Source organism: Brassica napus, chromosome C3 (assembly GCF_020379485.1).
Source record: "Brassica napus cultivar Da-Ae chromosome C3, Da-Ae, whole genome shotgun sequence".
NCBI lineage: Eukaryota > Viridiplantae > Streptophyta > Magnoliopsida > Brassicales > Brassicaceae > Brassica > Brassica napus.
Window position 1 is genome coordinate 52,877,486 of NC_063446.1, and position 25,121 is coordinate 52,902,606.

The following is a 25,121-nucleotide window of genomic DNA, read 5'->3' on the forward strand; positions in this document are numbered from 1 at the left end:
ACCAAGTTCTACTTGTACGTGTTTTTTTATCGAGAGGTGTTCTATAATGACTGCAAACACAAAATGTTGAAAAGCAATCAGTTTTTGTAGACTAAAGCAAGCTATTATGGGAAAAGTAAACACTTACGAACAAGTTTTCAACCAATCAGCGAGCTCCCTCAACTTGTTCTTGTCAATTGGTGCAAAAGGATTATTGCCTGGATAAAGCTTTTTGTTTGGAATGATCACTTTGGCCGTGTTGTTTGCCGTATAAGGAGATTACTGTGAGGCAGCAAGTTTCCTTGTTCGTTCACTCTTTGCACGGTAAAGTGCCAAAACATCATCCCTCTTTTCCTGATATCTAACATCCTCCTTCTGTAAATCCGAAACATTTGATTGATTTTTGTCCAATAGAACAAGGCTCGGTTCTGGAGCTTTATCTTTCGAGGAACTAGCATCTGCCGGCACATTTGGAGCTTTATCCTCCGGCAAGCTCTTCCTTCCCGCGTTCGTCCCATTAACATTTCACTCTGCAATATACAAGAAGGGTTTATACAATAATAACCAAAGATCCATTTCAAACAATAATAACCAATGAGTGTCTTCAAACATGAAACAAAATACATATACAAAAGCCATACACTATAAACAAAGCACACATGTTCTGACATATAAGAAACAAAGCAAATGCAACTTTTCAGTTCTTATTCTTAAGACTTTGTGTAGTCAATCTCTTGTTGGGAGAGGATTCGTTACTAACCCCGGGTTCGAGCGTCGGTTTAGGTGGAGAGGTAGTGTTTTAAGATGATGTCCCTTTCCATTTTGTGGTGATACCAACCTTCTTCTCCACAGCTTTCACCCTTTCTGACAGATACTTGATCTCCTTAAGGCACGTACCAAACCCTTCCCTCATGGCATCAACTATGTCCTTGAACATGGTTTTAATATCCTCTTTGGTCAACCCACCAACAGTCGTAGTCACCTCTGAACGAGCCACTGTATGAACCTCTTCACTAGCCTCTGCAGGTGTCTCTTCACTAGCCTCTGCAGGTGCCTCTTTACGAGCTTTCTTCCGAGGTCTTGGACTGTCTTCCTTCACTACCTTTTTCTTCGTTGGACTCACAACCGCCGGCTTTGTATTGACCCAAGTACCGGTGACTTCCCAGCAATCCATGGTCCACTTCCACGGTCTCTTCACAAACATGAGTTTAATTATGTTCTCTGCGGGCGTGTCCTCAGCATCAAACTCCCATTTTGGAAACATTTCACTAATGTCCTTCTGAATAAAGTTGATCACCCTAGTCTGCAGTAAATAGAAGATATGAACTTAGATATTTGACGGATTAAGAAAGATGGAAAGAAAAAACTTTGCAGACGACTTATAATTATGTCGTCTGGAAAGTATTCCAGCTGGACGACTTAGTAGACTTTCCAGACGACGTATAATTAAGTAGTCTGGATAGTCTTCTCAGACGACTTAATTATAAGTCTTCTACTAAGTCATCCAGCTGGAAGACTTTCCAGACGACTTAATTATAAGTCTTCTACTAAGTCGTCCAGTTGGAAGACTTATCAGACGACTTAATTATAAGTTTTCTGCGAAGTCGTCCAGATTGAAGTAAATACCTGACTGAGGATATACCTCTTTAAAGAATCTGCGTCCTTTGCGACCCTTGTAAGCCAGTATCGGTGGAGACGGATTGTTTGGGAGAGAATTGCCATAATTAGCACCCAATTCCGGCAGAGCTGTGTACACCTAGACCTGGAGAGCTTGCGCAAACCCATTAATTGTGTAACAACCCAAAATATCTTTGCCCTTCACAGAGTCCATCAGCACCTTAAACGCGACTCTCCCCCATGGATAATTCTCAAACCGTTATAGCTCCATCACTAGCCTTGCCAGACTAACCCGTGTAGGGGTTAAATACTTTTTCCCTTCAATGTATCCAGTGAAGATGGCAAGGTACGCGAGCCGCTTGCGATCATCCCAAGACCACCCTTCGCATCTCTCAAATGCTGCTATTATCTCCTGAGTAGATGGCCCAGCTTCGACACGAACTCCCAACATCCCCCATAAAGAAGTCAACTCCTTTGTAACAACATAGTGAGGTCTCTCAAGGTCCTCAATGTACTTGCAGTTTAGACTAGTGAGGTTTTCAAACTCTAACAGTGACAACATCGTAGGTTGTGGACCAACGAGACTCCACAGCTCATACTTCTTCTTTATACCAGCTGGAAACCGAGCATGTAGTGAACCAGTCTTGAAGCCCAATCAAATCCCAGCTCTTGGACCTTGATGAAAACTCCCAACTTTAACTCCTTCAGCTCTTCATATTCGTCATCATGAAGAGCTTTTTTTTAAAGCAGTATGCAACGTCCAACAAGTACGATACGAAATGCTATTCCTTGCGGGGGGCTCTTTGTGAAGCTCCGACCCGGTTTCCCTTACCGGCAGTTCGTCCTCAGTTCGCTTCCCTCGACCAAACTGGCCATATCCGAATTATTCTCTTAACTTAGATTTTTATCCAGTTTTCCTCTATGAGGTTCAGTTCAGTACACAGGGTTCCCTAAGTCTAATCCGACAACTTAGCAGTCTACTAGTAATCATAGCATAATAAAACATGTACCTTACTGCCCCATGCTTTGTTATCTGATAATCCATCCATACATCCTTCCTTGATGTCATCCTGCCTCCCATCCGTCTTATCCAGCCAGTTCGATCAGATACTTAACTGAATCCCCTTGTTCCTTAGTCACTCAGCCAACCATCCCCACATGACCAAGTAAACAGGAGAGACGGCTTGGTCTCCAACCAGCCATCCAGAACAGACAGTTCGCCAGCCTTGCTAGCGCTCCCGGACCAGTCTATGATCGCATCTCAATCAGTCAGTACATACTCGGCTCCAAAGCCATCCTCCAGCATCCAGCACACGTACAGATCTCGACTCTTCTCGATCCAACCAACACTTAGTCCGCAACAGGACGTAGATGACTTGATACCAATCGATTCATCCAGAACACACCACACGCACAACCAGTACACGGCTCAAGTCACACAGACTAAGCCAATAGTCCCTTTCTCGAGGCTTACGCACGGTCCCGCGGACAGTAACCGTTGTATCCACCAGTATATACACCTCGAACCATCGTAATCCATTGCTCAGTACGCGGCTCACCCTTTACGACTCAGACTAAGCCGCACAAGCACCATTGCTCTCTGACGGTTGGGTTAGAACCCGATCGGTCCTTCTCTGCGAACTCAGTCTCTCTCTCGATCTGTTTTCTCTCTCTGATCGTTTCTCTGTATCCCAGTCACGATCCGATCGTGATCTGTTTAGACGGAGTCACAGTGAAATAGACAGACGAATGACTGCTAACTGAAACTCCGATCAGCCTTCCGGCCATCTCTCTTTCCGATCAGAATCAGCCTGTCTCGGTAATTCTCTCTCTCTCGTCCCGGTTTCTCTCTTTCTTTCTCTGTTTTCTGTGTCAGAACCATGTTCCTCTCTCTGATCCGCGAAATCCCACTTAAGGGAAACAGATGGGCGGTTTTCCTTCCCGACATAACCGCTCCCGCACCCATTTAATTCGTAAACTGCCCTCGAGCAGTTTCTTTCTCGGTTCCGTAACTACCTTAGCAGTTCCCGAACCCATAAACCGTCTCCGTCAGTTAAGTGGTCCGGCAACCACTCAGACCCGCCTTATGACTGCTTCGCTAACTGCTTATTAACCGCTCCGGTAACCGCTCAGTAACCGCTCTCGGTAACCGTTCAGGTAACTGTTCTGGAACTGCTTAGTAACCGTTCCGGTAACCGCCAGTGACCGTTCGTGCAATTTTCCTTGGCTAATCAGTTCATGTTTAGCTCTGTATCCGTTCCCGCCAGAATGTATACCAGTCAGTCCACACATTGACTAACTGATCTCAGATGACAAGTCCAGCTGCCTTATCTGAATCCATCCAGATGACAAGTTCGGACAGATAGTATCGTGTTAACCTGACCACTACTATCCAGATGTAATGTCCAACATGTCTATCCGGTCTGATTAGTCCGTCCTTGGACTGATCCAGTTCAGACTGCGGGATGGGGATGCTACAAGTCTCCCCCACTTGGAATGAATTCACCTCGGATTCAGCAGTTAATAGAACTTTGTTCTACCCAATCAGAACAGTCTCCACCACTTGGAATGAATCCCAACACACGGCACTCATGCCTTAACTTAATGCTCAAGTTTTCGGTCACTCGACCATTACTGTGTTCCAGACTTCCCGATCACAATCACGCTTGGATTTGATTTCAGATATCAATTATTCGATCCGGTCTCTTTACTTTTTTTTCTTTTTCTTTTTCTCAACAGACTTGGTTCAGTGCACCAACTCACTAAGCATAGTAGTCCTTACTTCCGAGCAATCTCTTGGTGTTTGGACACACACTTTGGCAAGAACGCTAGACTCCCAACATTGATGACCAGTTTACCTCAATTCTCGAAGTGTTAACTCACTATCTTAGTTAAGTTTTTCCAGCTTAAACCTTACCCGATCACAGTCACTTATTGACTCAACTTTAGTCCCTCCGGAACTCAATTCCAACCAGTCTCAGTCCAATCCTGACTTGACTGTTTGATTCTCGCACTCCAATGTTCCTTAGCATGGCCAAACTCCGAATACTAGGAACTTAATCTTTTCAGAACGCATGGATCTCATCTTGATCCTTACATTTGTTTCCCTCGGATCACTCCCTGATCCTAACTAGTCCCCGACCACTTATGATCGACATCAGCTTTTCTCAGATCTTTACTGATCTTTATTGACACCTCTGGATCATTCTTGATCCTTACAGACATTTCTTACCGGATCCTACACTTGATCCCTTGCACAGTTTTCCTTTCGGACCCTCAGTCCTTCCCGGTTCACAATTTCAAAATGGCAAACTCATCTAGTTCCCATTGACTCAGTTACAGTTATGTCTTGGAAACTCAACAGTTCCCAACGACATCAGTTCATACAATACGTACCTAACACACAGACGTCCTACAGACATGTGATGGCAAACTCTCACTAGTTCCCATCCATGCTTTCATCGCGATCGGAAACCCACAGTAGTGAACTCCTTGAGTTCCAGTAACAGTACAATTATGTCTTGGAAGGTACATCTCCCACAGACATCAGATTGGGTTTCCGTAGACTACAGTACAGACACGCGATGGCGAACTATTCTAGTTCCCACCGGCGCGATTATAGTTACGTCTTGGCAACTCTCCGGTTCCGACAGACGTCAGGATGTACACGCGATGACAGATAGTCACGTCTTGGAAACTCTCGGTTTCCATAGACGCCAGAACAGACAGTATCAGTACAGTTATGCCTTAGCAAACCCATTCAGTTTCTAGGGGCATATCATCACCACTAACACTAATGTTTCAGTATTCCCACTTGTCCAGTTGATCAAACACTTAGTCTAGTCTAGCATTATCATTCCAAGTCATCGAGCAACCGTCTAGCAATCCAGCTAAGTCTTAATGAGTATCTCAGCCATAAGCACCTAGACTGATCTAGACTTTCGCATGAAAGGAATCAATAATCTAAACTCAAATGATCGTCCCAAATTTTCGAGCCATCATCAAAAATCCAGCAAGCCTTAGCAAGCATCACAGCCCCTAAGTACATTGTCTGATCTAGACGCTCCTGGTAGGAACCGATCATTTACTACTTTTGAAACTCTGACCACAACTCATCTTCAATAGCATCTTGTACCTCCGAGTAGTTTCTTGATCACTTAACAAGTCTTTGGCAAGTACACCTGACTTCCAAATCTCTTGTTCCGATGATCTCAACTCTCGGACCGCACAAACCTACTAAGACAATCAAGCTTAGTCAGTCTTGACAATTCCATTGTCAATTTCTTTATATCCAGACTTGCTTACACTTGCCACTTGCTAGGTGTAAGTCTTACGCAGATTTTTTTTTTTCCGAATCCTTCCATGGAACCTCCAGTTTCAATTTCTCGGACCAGCTTGTCCATTACCTTGAAAATCTTAGAATCCGTCTAAGAATTCTCAACAGACGTTCCATTCGAATGTAAGTCTCTGTACTTCACATTCCAGCATCAGTGCCTTAGCCATTAGTCTTTATCTTCTATGGACGACTTGTCCAATTCAATTTTCCGATTCCCTGACTCTTTCAGGTTATCTCTTAGCAATCCATCTATCACATTAGCCAGTTCATTGAGATTCCATCTCAATCCTCGGACCACCTATCCAACTCTGTTTCCGTTCACAACCTTCAGCTCATCCACTCGGCTATTCTGCCTTGAACCTTTCCGCTGAAATCTTCTTTCCAAATTCAGTTATGGACGTCTTGTCCATACAGAGTTAAACTCATCAGCTCCTTGGCTCCATATCCGACATCATTGTCCTTGACAGTTCCTTGTCTTACTTAGACTTCTCCGAAGCATCCTTGGCTTCCTCGAGCCACTTGATTCAATCCAAACTCCAGCAAGCTTATTATCCTTAAGCTTCAGAATACACTTCGTCAATCTTTCCCGCTTCTTCACTTCAGAATCCGGATCCATTGACTTAAATAAACCTCTCAGTTGTTTCCAACACTTAGAAAAATTTATTGGATAACTCTCTCGAGTAATCCAGAACACCTTAAGCAATCCGATCATTCTCCAAATGATCTTAACCCAGACTTCATTCAACCAATCCAATCATTCATCAATGATCTTATCTCCGGTTTCTTTACAGTTAGACTTCTAACTTACATTTGCCCATACAAAGTGTAAGTCCGACTTGATCACTCCCAAGATCAAGTTTCTCATCAGTTCTCCAATGCTCGCGCTTAGCATTTTCCATGTCCGTTCGGTCTAGACAAATCTTGAATAATCCTTCCAAATCTGTCCTAGAACCGTAATCGCTCTGATACCACTTGTGAAGCCCCGACCCGGTTTCCCTTACCGGCGGTTCGTCCTCAGTTCGCTTCCCTCGACCAAACTGGCCATATCCGAATTATTCTCTTAACTTAGATTTTTATCCAGTTTTCCTCTATGAGGTTCAGTTCAGTACACAGGGTTCCCTAAGTCTAATCCGACAACTTAGCAGTCTACTAGTAATCATAGCATAATAAAACATGTACCTTACTGCCCCGTGCTTTGTTATCTGATAATCCATCCATACATCCTTCCTTGATGTCATCCTGCCTCCCATCCGTCTTATCCAGCCAGTTCGATCAGATACTTAACTGAATCCCCTTGTTCCTTAGTCACTCAGCCAACCATCCCCACATGACCAAGTAAACAGGAGAGACGGCTTGGTATCCAACCAGCCATCCAGAACAGACAGTTCGCCAGCCTTGCTAGCGCTCCCGGCCAGTCTATGATTGCATCTCAATCAGTCAGTACATACTCGGATCCAAAGCCATCCTCCAGCATCCAGCACACGTACAGATCAAGACTCTTCTCGATCCAACCAACACTCAGTCCGCAACAGGATGTAGATGACTTGATACCAATCGATTCATCCAGAACACACCACACGCACAACCAGTACACGGCTCAAGTCACAGAGACTAAGCCAATAGTCCCTTTCTCGAGGCTTACGCACGGTCCTACGGACAGTAACCGTTGTATCCACCAGTATATACACCTCGAACCATCGTAATCCATTGCTCAGTACGCGGCTCACCTTTTACGACTCAGACTAAGCCGCACAAGCACCATTGCTCTCCGACGGTTGGGTTAGAACCCGATCGGTCCTTCTCCGCGAACTCAGTCTCTCTCTCTCTATCCGTTTTCTCTCTCTGTTCATTTCTCTGTATCCCAGTCGCGATCCGATCGTGATCTATTCAGACGGAGTCACAGTGAAATAGACAGACGTATGACTGCTAACTGAAACTCCGATCAGCCTTCCAGCCATCTCTCTTTCCGATCAGAATCAGCCTGTCTCGGTAATTCTCTCTCTCTCGTCCCGGTTTCTCTCTTTCTTTCTCTGTTTTCTGTGTCAGAACCGTGTTCCTCTCTCTGATCCGCGAAATCCCACTTAAGGGAAACAGATGGGCGGTTTTCCTTCCCGACATAACCGCTCCCGCACCCATTTAATTCGTAAACTGCCCTCGAGCAGTTTCTTTCTCGGTTCCGTAACTACCTTAGCAGTTCCCGAACCCATAAACCGTCTCCGTCAGTTAAGTGGTCCGGCAACCACTCAGACCCGCCTTATGACTGCTTCGCTAACTGCTTATTATCCGCTCCGGTAACCGCTCAGTAACCGCTCTCGGTAACCGTTCAGGTAACTGTTCCGGAACTGCTTAGTAACCATTCCGGTAACCGCCAGTGACCGTTCGCGCCATTTTCCTTGGCTAATCAGTTCATGTTTAGCTCTGTATCCGTTCCCGCCAGAACGTATACCAGTCAGTCCACACATTGACTAACTGATCTCAGATGACAAGTCCAGCTGCCTTATCTGAATCCATCCAGATGACAAGTTCGGACAGATAGTATCGTCTTAACCTGACCAGTACTATCCAGATGTAATGTCCAACATGTCTATCCGGTCTGATTAGTCCAACCTTGGACTGATCCAGTTCAGACTGCGGGATGGGGATGCTACACTCTTCCTCTAATGTATGTATCCTAACGGGGAGTTCTGTTATATCCATTTTTTTTTTGCCTGCAAAACAATCAAAGACAACCATCTCAAAACAATCAAAGACTTATAATTAAGTCGTCTGGCAAGTTTTCCAGCTGAAAGACTTATAATTAAGTCGTCTGGAAAGTCTTCCAGCTGGAAGACTTTCCAGACGACTTAATTATAAGTCTTCCAAGACTTCCAGTAGAACATTTTAAAGACAACGTTTTATGTTCATCTTTTCCTCAATCAATCACTCGACAGTAAGCGATATAACTTACCGGCGGTGGAGTTCAACGAGATGCCTCTGACAGAATGCGCGCTAGAGTTTCCTCTCAGATCTTAAATAGAGGAAGCGGCTGTGAGAACGGTGGTGAGAACGACGGTGATAACGGCGGAGAGATAACCGGCGGTGAGAACGATGGATTAGAGAGAATCGACGGAAATCGCCTTCGAAATCGCCTTTGAGAGAAACGGCGTTAGGGTTTTCTGAATTTCACGAAAAAGTGAATAAAAAAAACACCTTATGTATGTCCGGTAAATAATCCGGTTAGGTTTAAAAGTACATTGTAAAATTAAAGGTTCGGTCCGGTTTAAGTCGTCTGTTGAATATTGTACATCAGACGACTTACTAGTAAGTCGTCCCAGACCCTAAATTTAACCCCTAAACTAAATTGACTAAATTAACTAACTAACCACGTTATAAAGCCGTAGTTATACTTAAGGAGTTTTTAATATACACAGAAATAAACAAACTTAGGTAAATTTTAAAGTTTTCAAAAAAACATTTATTCATTCCAAAATCTAACCCTAAGAACACATACAATACTACAACATATGTTGGCAAAACCTAAACCATACAATATCATGACTCACTACTTTCACTCATCTATATTTAAAACAATTAACTTTTGTAATATCTTAATTTATATCTCTTAAAACATATGTTAATTACATGATTTCAATTTTTCACTTATCAAAATATTTTTTACAAAAATTTTAAATTATTTCTAAGTAGAATTATACTAGGACGACTTTCTGGAAAGTCATATGGACAGACGACTTACAGGGGTTAGAAACGTAAAAAAATTTCGGTTTTTTTTGTTTGTTCACAAGGGGCTGGTTGTAATTTCAATAGCCTTTTAGGTTACTTTTGCATTTGATTCAAGTTTGGGTTTACTTTTGCATTTGAAATCAAGTTGTGAATCATATTTGACAATTTTTCCAAAAAGTTATATTATTATTGAGAAAAATCAAGGATGGTATAGAATAAGAGTATGTTCTATATAGTATGACAAAAATAAATTCTATATTTTTTTGAAAAAGTATATGATTTAAAAAATTCAAGTCATGTTATATGTATTAGAAGATTAAGTTTTTGCAGTTGAATTTGAAAATAGATGTATTTATATACTTTAAAGACTATCTAGGAAATAAGATTGAAGGGAATAAAAATGAGCAAAAACTAAAAAAGTAAAGAAATAAATATAAAGGTCAATATGGTATATATTGTAGAAATGATAGGGGATAATTTTTGTTTGGTTAGTTAGTGAACTATAATGTGTTTTTTGCATACAAAAAGTAATTTCCCATAAATAATTGAATGTGATTAACCGTAAAGAACAACTTTATAAAAAAACACCATAAAGAACAAAAAACATCTCACAATTTAGAAGGAAAATGAAAAGTCATTGGAAAGCCATAAAATTGAACTATTGAAGGTAAAAAATATTTATATCAAACAGAAGTTCAATGTTGTTGCGTTACATACGACTGGTTCACTCCAATCAGGTCGTCGATATCTCCCATGTCTGCCTCATTTGTAGACTGGTTCGCTTCATTCCCCGTCTGTTGTCCAAATAGAGGGGATGGTCCAGTACCTGTTTGAGAAACTATCATCAAAACAAAGAGATCAAACTCTTTGTATTCAGTACAAATTATACTAAACGTATCAAGAGACCAATGTCTACCTGTAGACGTTGGCAATGTTAGTCCTTGCAGCCTTCCTTTGCGACGTTTCGCCAAGAAAATAGCAACGATAACATATACAATAATAACAAACACTACCGCAGATACCACACCGACTATAATTGGCAGTTTACTTTTCTTTTCTTCATTGGTTGACCCACCTACATCGATATCAGAATGTACTGCTTTTTACTTGCATTTCTTCATTTATGATCTATAAACGCATAAAGATATCTCCTGTATATATGGCTTACTTTCATCAAACTAAAAAACCCATCAAGATCGCAAGCTAGAACGGAAAGAAAACTCGAATTACAAACCTGAGCTCCCTTCATTGCTTCCTCCCCCTTTTCCAGTCCCACCAGAGCCTTAAGAAAAAGTTAAAAAAAGTTATATATTAAATCTATATATAAGGCATTTTTGATAATTTGAGATTTTACTCCGTAACCAAGACTAATCACTGAAAAATTCATTAAAAAAAACCTGCAGGTCTGCCACTCCCAGATCCGCCTCCTCCACCTCCCCACCACCTCCACCTGCTCCTGATCCGCTTCCACTTCCATTACCGCTTCCATCTCCACTTGTACCAGAACTTATCACGTAGAGCTCCAACGCATTTATCATGGGAGGTAAAAGTGCACTAGCTGTGGACTGGAACACTAGCTGGGAGCTCGAGCTGGCCATGACGTCTCTCACTACCACTTGGGTAGCTTTTCCATACACTGGCACAATTGGACCCGTACCAACTTTCTTACTGCCAAAAAAATGTTGAACGATCGTACACTCATTTCGAGTGGCTCCGAGAAATACATAGCCAAGTAAACAGGAACTCCTCCCGTAGGAAGAGTGGCGTCGAATAGTGTTAAGCTTTTCCCATTCCAAGAGTTACGAAGAATGGACTAAGGCGGCTTGTTTGATGCATCAGAGGTATCGATAGATGCAGCTGATGATGGTACTCCTGTCAACAATATGTTTATCTCGGAAGGCAGCCAGAACCTACCGTAAAGATCCGATCTAAAAGAAAATGAAAAAATTATTCTTATATAGACAAACCCAAGAAGCTATTAACTTGTAAGTATAGGTTTAATCCGAGCCACTTTAGATATTTTATGGTTAATGAGATTATGGTCTTGATTGTTCTTTTAATTTGGGGTATATGTGTTTTGTTTAGGTACTAAATGTTAACTTGAATAAAATGAAGGAAGAATCAAAGACAAAGAGAGCAAAATAGAAATAGAAAACAGATTTACCTACAACATCGAAGTGAACACTTTAAGAAAGCTATATTGAGCATTTTGATGTTGTAGGGAAAAGAATAGTGTTTGAGGAAAAAGACATATCACATACGGTATCAAAGTGGGCGATTTGAGAAACCTGCATTGAGCATTTTGGTGTTGTAGAGATTCGTGAGCACTGTTCACTACAATCCAAAAGTTCAAAGTTCAAAATTCAAAATAGAGCTGTTGGAACCTTATCTCGGAAGGCAGCCAGAATAAGAGACAATATGTTTATCTCACGAATAAGAGACAATATGTTTATCTCCAAAAGTTCAAATCTCAACAATATGTTTATCTCGGAAGGCAGCCAGAACCTACCGTAAAGATCCGATCTAAAAGAAAATGAAAACATTATTCTTATATAGACAAACCCAAGAAGCTATTAACTTGTAAGTATAGGTTTAATCCGAGCCACTTTACATATTTTATGGTTAATGAGATTATGGTCTTGATTGTTCTTTTAATTTGGGGTATATGTGTTTTGTTTAGGTACTAAATGTTAACTTGAATAAAATGAAGGAAGAATCAAAGACAAAGAGAGCAAAATAGAAATAGAAAACATATTTACCTACAACATCGAAGTGAACACTTTAAGAAAGCTATATTGAGCACTTTGATGTTGTAGGGAAAAGAATAGTGTTTGAGGAAAAAGACATATCACATACGGTATCAAAGTGGGCGATTTGAGAAACCTGCATTGAGCATTTTGGTGTTGTAGAGATTCGTGAGCACTGTTCACTACAATCCAAAAGTTCAAAGTTCAAAAATCAAAATAGAGCTGTTGGAACCTTATCTCTTTAGAGCTGTTGGAGCCTTATCTCTTTGTCCTCTTCCTATTTCTTTAGTGTTTATTGTCTTATGTATTTGGCTATAAAAGCCCTCATTGTACACAAATTCTAACTTAAGTGAGCTAGGAGGAGTTTCCCTTTTCCTTCATAATCTAAAGTGTTCTTGGTTATGAAACTCTAATATTGGTTACTTAATCTCTCAATCTCTTATACTCTCAATCTCTTTAATATCTTTAATCTCTTGTTTCTAAATCACTTACACTCTCTTTCATCAGTTTCTCCCTTTCATCAGTTCAATACTCATTTCACCCTAAAGGGTTTGTTCTTCACTCACACAACAAGAGACTCTAAAAATCTCACATGTTATCAGAGCCAGGTTCGAACTTGGTTCCAGCTTCCGCATATACATCACAAGTCTATCCCCATCACAGATCCAAACCATTGAAGATGTCCAGCCGGTTCTCTCTTTTCAAGAAGAAGGTGTTTGAAGCTATGGTGGTGTCTCCTGGTCGTTCCTCCTCTCTCCAGTCCATTAAAGGCGTGTCTCAATTCTGTTCCAAGCTGAAACCCTTCAAGAAGAAAGCTTTGATCTTGTTCCTGAACTTGGAGACTTGGAGCTGTGAAGAAAGGTGGAACCTTTTGTGTTGTGGTGTCAAGGAGGAGATTATGAACACAAGGAGAAAGTGCTAGGTGACGATCAAGCTCTCTTATTCACTAGATTTGTGGCATGTTACCAAAGAGGCTAAAGGAACCAGCTCAGGGTCCTTGGTTGTAAGCTAATCCAAACCTTCTTGATATGAGCTTGTGATTGTATTTGTTGTGCTGTGATTCAATCTGTGGATACTGTGATATAAAATACTATATTATATTGTCTAGTTCTATACCAGGATGCTCTAAGAGTCTTGTTTGATGTTTGAGAAATAAAATGCTTGCCCCGGTTCTATAATGATTGTGTTAGGATGTTAGATGTATCTTAATCCTGTTAGCATTCATTGATTGAATCTTATTAAGGTATTGCGTTGTATGGTGTTGATTGATGATTATATTGCTTTGCCTCAGTTCTAAATGAATGGTTGTTAGGATGATAGATTGCTTTGTCTAATCATGTTGCATTCATGAATTAAAAACTGATTAAGGTTATTGCATATTTTCATCTTGTTGCTGCCTTTAGGGTTGATACATTTAGACTTAAGTCTAAGATGTGGTTAAGGCAGTGTGGTTGCTTAAATGCTTTATATTGAATCATGATCAGATCATGCTTAGTGTTTAGAGAAAGTTGCTTGCAAAGATTAGAACTTAATCATGACTTGATTATGTCTATTGCAATGCTTGTGACATTGGTGATCAAACTTGATGATTAGTCAAGGATCCCAATGCTCGTGTCTTATCTTTTCTGGAGTTTGAGTGATGTTTCAGGTTCACAAGAGATGTTAATTTTTCATCATCAAACCAAGGCAAAGAGGAAAATTTTTCCCATGTTGTTCAGAGCCTACACAAGATGTATATTCTTGAATCTTGGAGAGTTGCTCTCTTTAATGCTGTATCTTCGTGGATGAGTTGCCACAGCCTATGCATCAGAACCTATAAAAAAACGTATATTCCTGAGCATAGAGAGGAGAGTACACACATTGAAGAGAAGAAAAGTTGGTGACAGCTACCCGTGGATTTTGGTATCCATATTGCCTACATTTCAGAGTCTACACAAGATGTGTATATTCATGAGTGTAGAGAGGGAGTTAGCACACTGAAAGAAGAATGGAAAGCTTCTAAAGAAGTAAAGGGATTGAAGCTGAAGGCAAGGTGGTGAATCGAGGGCTTAAGCGCAAATCTTAAGCTGTTGTGCTCCCGGTTTCAAAATTCATTGAAGCTCACATCAAGCTCGGACTCATACTCATCCAATCTTGAGGAGGGGATTCAGTGAGCTACCATCAAGACCTCTTGGATGCGCAATGACCAGTTCCTTAGTGCCATTGCAATCTATTCATACCGTTTCCCAGCCGGTTGTTTGAAGAAGAAGGCCACTCATCAAGACTGCCTCTTATATGGGGTGATTGAAGAAGTGGCTGAGGAATCTATTAAACTAGGGTTGGTGTCGATTGAAGGCTGGTTCATTGGTGTATTAAGTGGGGAATTCAAGTGTCAAGGCTGAAGAAGATTTACACTCCTCACTAGCCGGATCAAGAAGCTTCCAAGTGCTCACCATCAAGCTTGGTCTTTGTTTATACTCAGTCCCAAGCTTGAGGGGGAGTGTAGATGAGCAGCTATGATCCGAGAGAATCTCATGTTTGAGGGAAGATGAAAGTCACTCAACAAGAAGATTGAGTGATATATTCAGTGAGGGGTTTAAGTGTCAAGACTAAAGAAGAATTGACACTCCTCACCAAAAAGCAAGCATGAAGCAAGCAAGCGCTCATTATCAAGCTTAGACCTTCCATATACTCGGTCTCAAGCTTGAGGGGGAATGTTAGTGAGCTTGTGTGATAAGAGGAGGATCTGTTAGGATCAGCAAGTTCAGGGATTCAATTGGCTAGTTCAGAGCAGACACTCCTCACCATTTAAACAAGGGAGTAAACATGATCTTATCTCTTTATACATACATGATAGGTTTATCTCTTGATGAACTGATACACTTGTGGAATCATGTATCAGGTACCTTACTTAGACTCAATGAGAAGGATCTAGGGCGTGTTCTTACCTGATAGAGATGGAAAGAAGCCATGAGAGAAGGGAAGACACAAGCCGGTTTCAAGATGAGATCCAAAAAGAGTTGGTGATGTGCAATGAATTGAAAATCAACATTGCATCACGTGAAGAGGCCATGATCCAAGGTCTTTGTGTCCATAACATTGATACTAAGACACAAAGACCCACTGTCCAATCCCTAGGTCTTTGAGGCTCTACTCGTTTTCTTTCATCAAAGTTTTGTCCCAAAGGGTTTTCGTTGATGAGGTTTTTAGTGAGGGAATTCTTCAAGATTCCAAGCTTTCTCAAAGATCTCGTATGGTCAAACTTGAGGGGGAGTGTTAACTTGAAGAAAATGAAGAAGGAAGAATCAAAGACAAAGAGAGCAAAAGAGAAATGGAAAATAGATTTACCTACAACATTGAAGTGAGCACTTCAAGAAAGCTATATTGAGCACTTTGATGTTGTAGGAAAAAGAACAGTGTTTAAGGAAAAAGACATATCTCATACTTCATCAAAGTGGGCAATTTGAGAAACCTGCATTGAACATTTTGGTGTTGTAGGGATTCAGCACTGTTCACTAAAGTCCAAAAGTTCAAAGTTCAAAATTCAAAATAGAGTTGTTGGAACCGTATCTCTTAAGAGCTGCTGGAGCCTTATCTCTTTGTCCTCTTCCTATTTCTTTAATGTTTATTGTCTTATGTATTTGGCTATAAAAGCTCTCATTGTACACAGATTCTAACTTAAGTGAGTTAGGGGGAGTTTCATTTCTCCTTCATAATATAAAGTGTTCTTGGTTATGAAACTCTAATCGTGGTTACTTAATCTCTCAATCTCTAATACTCTGAATCTCTCTAATCTCTTTAATCTCTTGTTTCTACATCACTTACACTATATTTCATCAGATTCTCCCTTTCATCAATTCAAGACTCATTTCTTCCTAAAGGGTTTGTTCTTCACTCACACAACAAGAGACTCTAAAAATCTCACGCTAAAAGTTATTTTTTCAATTTTTTCGTTTTCTTATCAACATTTGTTTTTCAAATGGTTTCTTTTTCCATATACATTTACAATATACAAACATTTTGTGATTAAAACGGAAGTTACTATCATTTCATTTGAAATAAAACACTTTGTTGGTAAATAAATAGAACACTTTTAACCATGAACACAAAACTAAAAGAAAATATAATTGAAAGGTATTTTTCAGAAGTCTACATTAAGAATTAGAAAAATAAAGGGTATTACTGGAGGATATATGCCAATTTACTCATTGATCCTGAAACTCAACACTATTTATGTTAGTTATAGAAGTAGTTGGATAATGTTAATTACCTTATAGTTTCTGTTGTCCCATACGCAACTCGTTGTTGGTAAAATAAACCTTCACCGGGACCAAGCTCGTCATACATGCCATCGGCCAAGTCAGCAACTTCAATGGATGATACAAACGGGTTTGATGACGAAGAGGTGCGCACAAAACATACGCTTGTCTCTCCGCTGGCTGGAGCAAATATCAGTTCCAAAGTGTAAGGCTCGAATGCCGAAGATATCGATACGGTGCCTCGGTGTTTCCCTTCGAACACTACACTGAAGGTTGGGGATGAAGCCTTCCCGTCGTAGTTCCCATAGTAAAACATCGTGCGCACTAGAACCCTTCCCCCTTTTGTTACCGGAATGTTATAGCAGTTGGATTCACCGGTTGGGAAGCACCGGAGTGTGGTGAGGGATTTCTCTACGGTTGTGGAGGAAACCGTGGCCGATTCTCCGGATGTGATGAAGTCTTTGTCCCCGACCCATTTTATGTTGTTAGCGTCTAGGCTCGATGATGACGTTCCACAGTCTATGTTTACACCTGAAATTGATCATGCTTGCATGAATCATGATAGTGTCATGATGATGATGATGTGAATCATATATAGCTAAAAATAGATTTATGTATTTAACTTTGCGGCAAATAATGTAGTGCTATATGCAGAGCCGGACCTGAAATTCTAGGGCCTATCCAAAACAAAATTTTGTTTTTTTTTTATTTTTTAAAAGAAATTTTTGTGAAACAAAATTAATTTAAAATTATTTTTTAAGATAAAATATTTTTTGTTTACTTAAAATTTTAAAAGAACATTTTAGTCTATTATAAATTTTTTTATATAATTATAATTTTTAAAATTTATTTTTTAATCATTTTCTCTATTTTACATTAAACATTTATATATTTAGCATATACAAAAAAAAAAAAAAAATTTAAAAAGGGCCCACAAAAATGGGGGTCCATTCAAATGTTTCGCAAGCATGGGATGGTCACCCTATGTGATATAACAACGTAACTAAAAACATTGTGTAATTCAAAAAAATGATGATTTTTTTTTTCCGTTGTAGATAAAGTGAATTTAGAACCTAGCATAAAATAATCTGCAGTAAGAAGTTTTCTGAAAAATCATCATTTATAAAACGTGACTAAGACATTTGTTTCACGCTTAATGTGTGATAGGTTTCGGAAAATTTCACACGGTCGCTATATAGATCTTTAAAAAAAAAAAAGAAATCGTTATATAGATCTTTGTGACCATATGATAACAAAAGCCTTTCGTAAACGTTTATAGGAAACCGCATCATATACAAAAGACTAAACACAAGTCGACGAAAATAAAACATGAAAAGGACCCTTTAATCATGTCGATTGATCCCGACCAAGGTGTTCAGATTAACGATTAAATCCAAGACTTTTTTGGTGTACTAAACTAACCTGGTTGGGTTCTAAGAAAGAACTTACAATATGTAAGATTGAAAACTATTTAAACGAAGAGTTTAATTACAAGTTAGTAGAGAGTTTACTTACTCGCTTGAGAGAGGGTTATGATGGAAAGAAAAAAGAGAAGAAAAAGAGAATCAGTAGCCATGGTGGGAGCAAATTTTTCAACTAATGCTCTCTATACAACATCTGTGCACGCATCTTTTTATATATGACATATCTGCAGAATTTAGCTGTCTATTAGTATCTTAAAACCAAGTTGGAATCGAACATGAAAACATTTTATAGCTTTGACATTTTTATTATCCAGCCGAGAAATAATAATTTTATCAACAACCGGCAAGTACAGGATATTCCTACATTATGTGCATTTTAATCTTGACCTTTTCAAACTCATGCTACAGTGTCAGGAATATGCATTGTTGTTGTTTCTTTTAGTAATCAATTTTAGGGTTTTCATGAGCTCCCTCTACCCTGTTTGTTTGACTGGCCAAATAAACATTTCGTGGTTGTCGATTTATTTAATTCTAATCACTTAGTGACCGGCAAGTTAGTCTCTTTTATCAGCAAGTTGCAAATTAATTAGTGTATCGAATAATTTCCAGTTACGATACTATATAGCAAACACGGTTTTGACTTTTTGACACTGATACAGTTATTGCACACAATTTGAGGTTTTATTTGACACACAAAGAAATAAACAACAACAACTTGACCGCTTTGTAATCTTCGTTGGTTTGACGCTAATGCGAGCAGCAAGCCAGCAAGACGCAAGACAATAACCACCCGTTCAGAGAAAGTCAATGTTCTGATTTTTCCTCTCTAATCGAATACTTCTTTAGAGGCTTAGACCACATTTGTTTCAACTCGATATAAGAAATCAAGTGTTTCCACATTTAGAGAAATAATTCATTTGTAGAAAAATCGCTCTTGATCCATTTTTTTGAAATTAAAAATCTTCGGAAGTGGGTTGTTACAATATGCATGTAAGGCAACTGAGATAGCAGCCAGCTACAAAGCTAAGGGTAGAGGAAGACACGTAAATGGAAAGCGTGGTCGACGTGGGCTATGGCTAAAGCTTCTGTGATGACTTTATAGTTCAGCTTCCTAGCTTGAACTACATCAGGGTTTATAATAAGTTTTCAAATTATTTACTTGTTGCTTCAAACTCTTTCTTTTTGCAATGTGTATGACTATATGTTTTAACAAGATGTAACTGCCAACTTTCTTATAATAATTAATGATATATATTATATATATATATATATATTTAAATTAAAAAAAAGTTTGACCAACTCCGGCATGCATTACCTACTTCCTTCTTTTCCATATGTACTACAACATCCATGTATAACAATTAATTTTAATATCATGATGTATCCGGTTTGGAACTCTCATGGTCCATATTCGTGTATATAGAACATATTAGAAAACTATCTTGGATCAGTGAAATCAGTGATAATGCACATATCTTTAAAGAGAATGTGATGAAAACATGAGTTTAATAACAATTGTTGGTCGGATAACAATTAAACAGAATAATCTATATTATTAAAACAGAAACATTGTGTTGGACCTAACATTTATTTTATAAGTTTTTAAATTAAATATATCTTCCTACTTTATAGTTAAACCTACATTAAATCACTAATAGACTTTTCCTTATACTACTATCAATGTTTCCAAACAATATAGTCATTTCTTTATACTACTATCCATTTTCCCAAACAACACTATAATTAATCTTATGTCCAAACAATATAAAATATTGGAACTTATTTTTTTAATAACCAAATATTTAAATAAATTAAATATTCAAAAAAATATTCAAAAATTTATAAAAAAACGAAAATAAATAAAACTTACTTTTGTAGGTTTAAATACTACAAAAATATTTCAATCAATGATAAATCAATTAAATTAACATATTATTTTATTTATATTTACTACATAATGGTTCTATCATTTATTTAAGTAAGATAACAATTCAATAATATCCATTACATAAAACATAAATATATAAAAATTATACAGTGTACAATAACTATAATAACAAAAATAATTATGAAACAATGTTCAAAATATATGTTATCTACAGAAAAATGCTTAATACTAATTGTTAACAAAAAATTTAAAACGATTATAATACAAATGATTAACACGACAAATTACACAAAACAATTATAATAAAATTAATTAAGTTATATAAAATGGAGTAAAATGATCAAGACATTTATAGGTGTTAATTATTTTATATTTTTAATTTTATCTATCAAAATTTTGTAGACACGTCATAATTTAATAAGATTATAAAACAATAAACTTTAAAATTTGGATTAAAAGGTGACAAATTATGAAACTATAGTAATTTAAATCAAATTGGATATGTTAACATATCGGGCATCCATTAGTTCAATTGGTTAGTCTCGGATATAATGATTTTTATAAATATAGATATTTTTAAAACCTAAATCGAATTATCGAATCACCAGATTAACCGATATAACTGCGGATTCGGGTCGAATTTAAAAGCATTGATTTAAATGCAAAGAAAATTTAAATTAACAAAATATTTATTAAGTTATTAGTGAAAATTTTCATCATAAAATAATCCGCGCTTTGCGCGGGTCATGGTCTAGTACTCTTTATAAAGAAAAAATATCATACATTTTAAAAGTAGAATAAAAAACACATGGATGTAGCTTCTTGACAACTAGGAACCAATGTCAATGATGATCATCTTGAACAACATAAGAGTGGTCTGTATCACTAGCAAATTGCTGTTCAACTAGAGGTGACATTCCAGTGCCTGTCCCATTCTCTTGAAAATATACAGATAGTAACGATTACTTGTCATCAGTACTAATTTTTTTAATCCAGTAATATCAACGTAACGCTTAGTCATCAACTATATATATAGACATACCTGTGGACGTAGTTGGTGTGGTATTGGACTGTGGCTTAGCATTTTGACGCTTTCTCAAGAAAATAGCTCCAAACGTTGATGAGAGAATTACAAACGCAGAGGCGAACGCAACTCCAAGAATGAGTGGTAATTTGTTTTTCTTCTTCTTTCCTCCATTGTTTTTTGCCCCACCTATAGCCATCATAGAAGGGTGTCCAGTTAGTTGTTTTGTGTAAAGATAGTAAAAAAAGATGACGGATCCTGCCGTAGGTGCCTCTACATGAGCTATACCATTATTAAAACGAGGAGTGATTTGCCGAATGAAAATGGGCAAAATCCTTAACTACGCGGATGATTTCTGCTCGCAATTGTTTTTTTTTAATCAATAGTGTGGATCATGTATGAATTACGTTTAGTGGTGTCAAAATGTGCTAACTCGCTCAACTCAGCTCAACTAATAATAAGTTCGGATCTTTCATGAGCTACCTCAGCTTAGTTCATTTATCAGATGAACTTCAATATGTAAACTCGAACTCATATCATTTAGATCATTAGATAAACGAGGTAGCTCGCAATCTAATATAAAAAATTAATTATCATGAAATAAAATATTAAAATAAGTTTTATAAAATTAAAGGTATGATTTCTATATTACTTATCTATGTTTTATAAAATTTAAATGAAAAAATTAAGTAAGATAGTTACGAGTAATTTTTAAATTATCTCTTAGGAATATTTTGTTTTACATCTAAATTTAAAGATATATATGAGAAGATGAGTCTATAAAATTTTCTTATACATTTTCTATATATATCTTAAAAAAATTTGGTTTTACATTTTAATTTTAGAGGATAAATATGATAATATACAAATAATCTTTTTTACATAAGATATATATAATTTTAAGTATAAAAATGACTAAGCTCATGAATTGGCTCATGTTCATTAAAAATCGTTCATATAATTCGTGATCTAATTTAATCTCGTTCATTAAACTCATTTATTAAATGAACCTTAAAAATTGAGCTGAGTTAAGCTAACTGATGAGTTATAGCTCATTTTGACGTCCATATGTTTCATATCAGAAAATAGTGTCACATTAAATAAATAAGGGGATTCAAAGATTAAAAACGTTCGTAGTTATGTTGCCACTCCTCCCGAACCTAATTGGTTACTAACTTACCATTTTACTTGCACCAAAAAAAAAAAACTTACCATTATATCAAACGAAATATATTAATATGTTTCAAGCAAAAGGTGACGGGGGTTTATGGTTAGATTGGTCAATATTTTATACTATTATTTCACTTAAAACTAAAAATAAAGACTAACCTCCAAAATCATTATTACCACCGCTGCTTTGGCTTCGGCCTCCACCTCCACCTCCACCATTCCGGCTGTTACTTATCGAAAACAGCTCCACACCGTTAATGATGGGTGGCAAAACCGAGTCACCAGTGGACTGAAATACTATTTGGGACCCTGACGTGGCCACTACATCTCTCAAAACAACTTGAGTTGCTTTCCCAAAAACTGGAATGATGGGACCGGAACCAACTTGGGTCTCATCCAAGAAAACGTTGAATGACCGTTTTTGGGTGCGACCTAGAGTCTGAGGCTCCGAGAAGTAAAGAGCCAAATATACCGGTAGACCGGTTAAGGGGAGCGCCAAGTTAGAGAGTTTTATGCTTTCTCCAAGCGATGACGATGCCTTCGACATAACAACCTCTGGCGGCTTGTTTGACGCCCCTGTGATGTCTATCGACGGGGCTGAGGTCGTTAGATCGGCCAGTGTATCATCGGCGCCTAACGGGTACCATGGCCTACCGTAAGGATCTAACGGGTAGCTAAAAAGTTCAAACACGTAAGTTAGATACAATAGTTAAATCGGTATTTTTAAAAAGTTTCCGGCCCTTGCCAATATCTCTTTCAAGTTGGGACCAACTTTGGATTTTTTACCTGTCTGAAATAATTATATGTTTTAAGAATACAATTATTTAATGTAAACAATTATTTACTTTATTTAGATACTAAAATTTTTACCTGTTTGAAATAATTATATGTTTTAAGAATACGATTATTATATGTAAACAATTATTTACTTTAATTAGAGCTCCATGTTTTAAATACGCATATATGAAACCCCAAACCTTTTTGGTACCTTATACTCTCTTTGGCCCCGCAAGTAGTTCTTTGTCGGGTAATCAGACCTTCACTGGGACCAAGATCGGCATACATTCCGACGTCTAAGCTGTAAACCTCGATGGACGATATAAACGGGTTGTCGGATGGAGACGTACGGATGAGGCATACGCTAATACTCTCATTCGCCGGAGCAAATATCAACTCCGAGTAATAGAACGTCTCCTCGTTGTTGAGTAAAGACTCAGTGATTTCAACAGAATCACGGTGTTTCCCATCATAAACCAAGTCGAAAGATGGCGGGGAAAAGTTACCATCGTAGTTTTCGTAGTAAAACTTTGTCCTCACGAGTGTTTTCTGGCGTTTTGTCACCGGAATGTTGGTGTAGCAGTTGGTTTGGCCAGTTGGAAAGTACCGCAGGGTGTTTATCGGCTTCGTAATGACGTCTGGAATCTTCATGGGCTCGCCGGTCGTGACGAAACCCTTATCTCCGACCCATGTTACATTGTTCGAGTCAACGTAGGATCCCGTTGATCCACAGTCAATGCTTATACCTAATGATAGAACAGAACCAAAAAACGATGTAAGTGAGTTAAAAATAACTGAAGTGGGTTAAAGCTAGTAAATAATCAATGTTGGGGAGTTTTATGTTTGTACGTACTTTCTGCGATTGAAAGGATTGTGGCTAAGAGTGACAAGAGAGTGCTGAGATGAAGAAGCGCCGCCATCATCAACGAGATTATTAACTTAGATACATGCACACAGACGTAATATATATAATTAAATGACGTATGTTCATATCTAGTTGACTTGACTTTTTGAGATTACCCAGCTCATATAATATTTCCACAGCGGTTCTGATCTGGATTTTAGTCTTAGAAAATTATGATTTTAAGAAAGGAATAAGATAGGGTGTCAAAACCAACTAAAGAATTGCCTGGCTGGTTTTAGAAAATTATGATTTTAAGTACCTGGCTGGTTTTCCCGCTACGACCTGCAAAAACAACTTTTGCGGTTGGTAGCGGTTGACAGCGTTTTGAAACAATCATACAAACCGATACAAATCGCTCCAAACCGCTCCGAACCTCTTAAAATCAAAAGATGGTTCCAGTTAGCGTTTGCGATTGCGGGTGGAAAAATAAATATAAAATTATTTTCAAAAATATTTTAAAATTTTAAAAGTAAAATTTTAAAATGGAAAAATTATAAATAAAAATATATACATATTTTATATATTAATTAAAATTCACAAACAATATCATAATTTGCTTTATAGAAACTTTAAACTAACTATTTATTAGAATTTTTAAACATTTCTATACACACATATATAAAGATATACACATATATAAAACGAAATAAAATATTTTTTTAAAAAAATTTAATATAAATCTTCAAAATAAATTTTATTAAAATTACAACTTTCAACTAATTTGATTTTCTTATAAGTAAACCTAATATTTTTATTAATCATATTATATTGTTAATTATTATATTTTATTACAATAGTATGTTTTTTATATTTTCTTAATGTTATAATATGTTGATATGAGTAATTTAATATTAAACCGCTGCAATATCTTATAATCAACCAGTCACAAATATCCCGCAAACGCAACAATTTTCAAACATTGTACCAGTCATACAGAACGCTTAATAACGCTTGAAACCGCAACCACGCGCATCAGCAAACTTCCGCACCCGCAACCGCAACTTGCCACATTTAAAATAGGGCTTCAAGACTAACGAGACTCCACAGCTCATACTTCTTCTTTATGTCCAGCTGGAAACCGAGCATGTAGTGAATCAGCCTTGAAGCCCAATCAAATTCCAGCTCTTGGAACTTGATGAAAACTCCCAACTTCGACTCCTTCAGCTCTTCATATTCGTCATCATGAAGAGCTTTCTTTAAAGCAGTATGCAACGTCCAACAAGTATGATACGAAATGCTATTCATTGCGGGGGGGCTCTTCCCCTAATGTATGTATCCTACGGGGGAGTTCTGGTAT

General features: G+C 37.9%; 2 protein-coding genes across 2 annotated transcripts; both read right to left on the reverse strand.

Moving 5' to 3' along the window:
* Positions 1–1,460: 1,460 nt before the first annotated feature.
* On the reverse strand, positions 1,461–24,945 carry LOC106407668 (uncharacterized protein At1g24485-like). Its single transcript, XM_048750760.1, has 8 exons — positions 23,774–24,945; positions 23,132–23,666; positions 22,303–22,817; positions 22,122–22,133; positions 20,992–21,189; positions 18,153–20,886; positions 10,569–17,168; positions 1,461–10,490 (listed from the first exon to the last, which is right to left on the reverse strand). Exons 1-6 carry the CDS (start codon positions 23,841–23,843, stop codon positions 20,792–20,794), a joined length of 1,425 nt encoding a protein of 474 aa, XP_048606717.1. The 5' UTR covers positions 23,844–24,945; the 3' UTR covers positions 1,461–10,490; positions 10,569–17,168; positions 18,153–20,791.
* Positions 10,348–16,953, reverse strand: LOC106356432 (uncharacterized protein At1g24485-like). Its single transcript, XM_048749768.1, has 6 exons — positions 16,649–16,953; positions 11,050–11,320; positions 10,887–10,934; positions 10,821–10,830; positions 10,569–10,727; positions 10,348–10,478 (listed from the first exon to the last, which is right to left on the reverse strand). The coding sequence occupies exons 1-6, from the start codon at positions 16,951–16,953 to the stop codon at positions 10,348–10,350; spliced, it is 924 nt and encodes a 307-aa protein (XP_048605725.1).
* Positions 24,946–25,121: the final 176 nt, after the last annotated feature.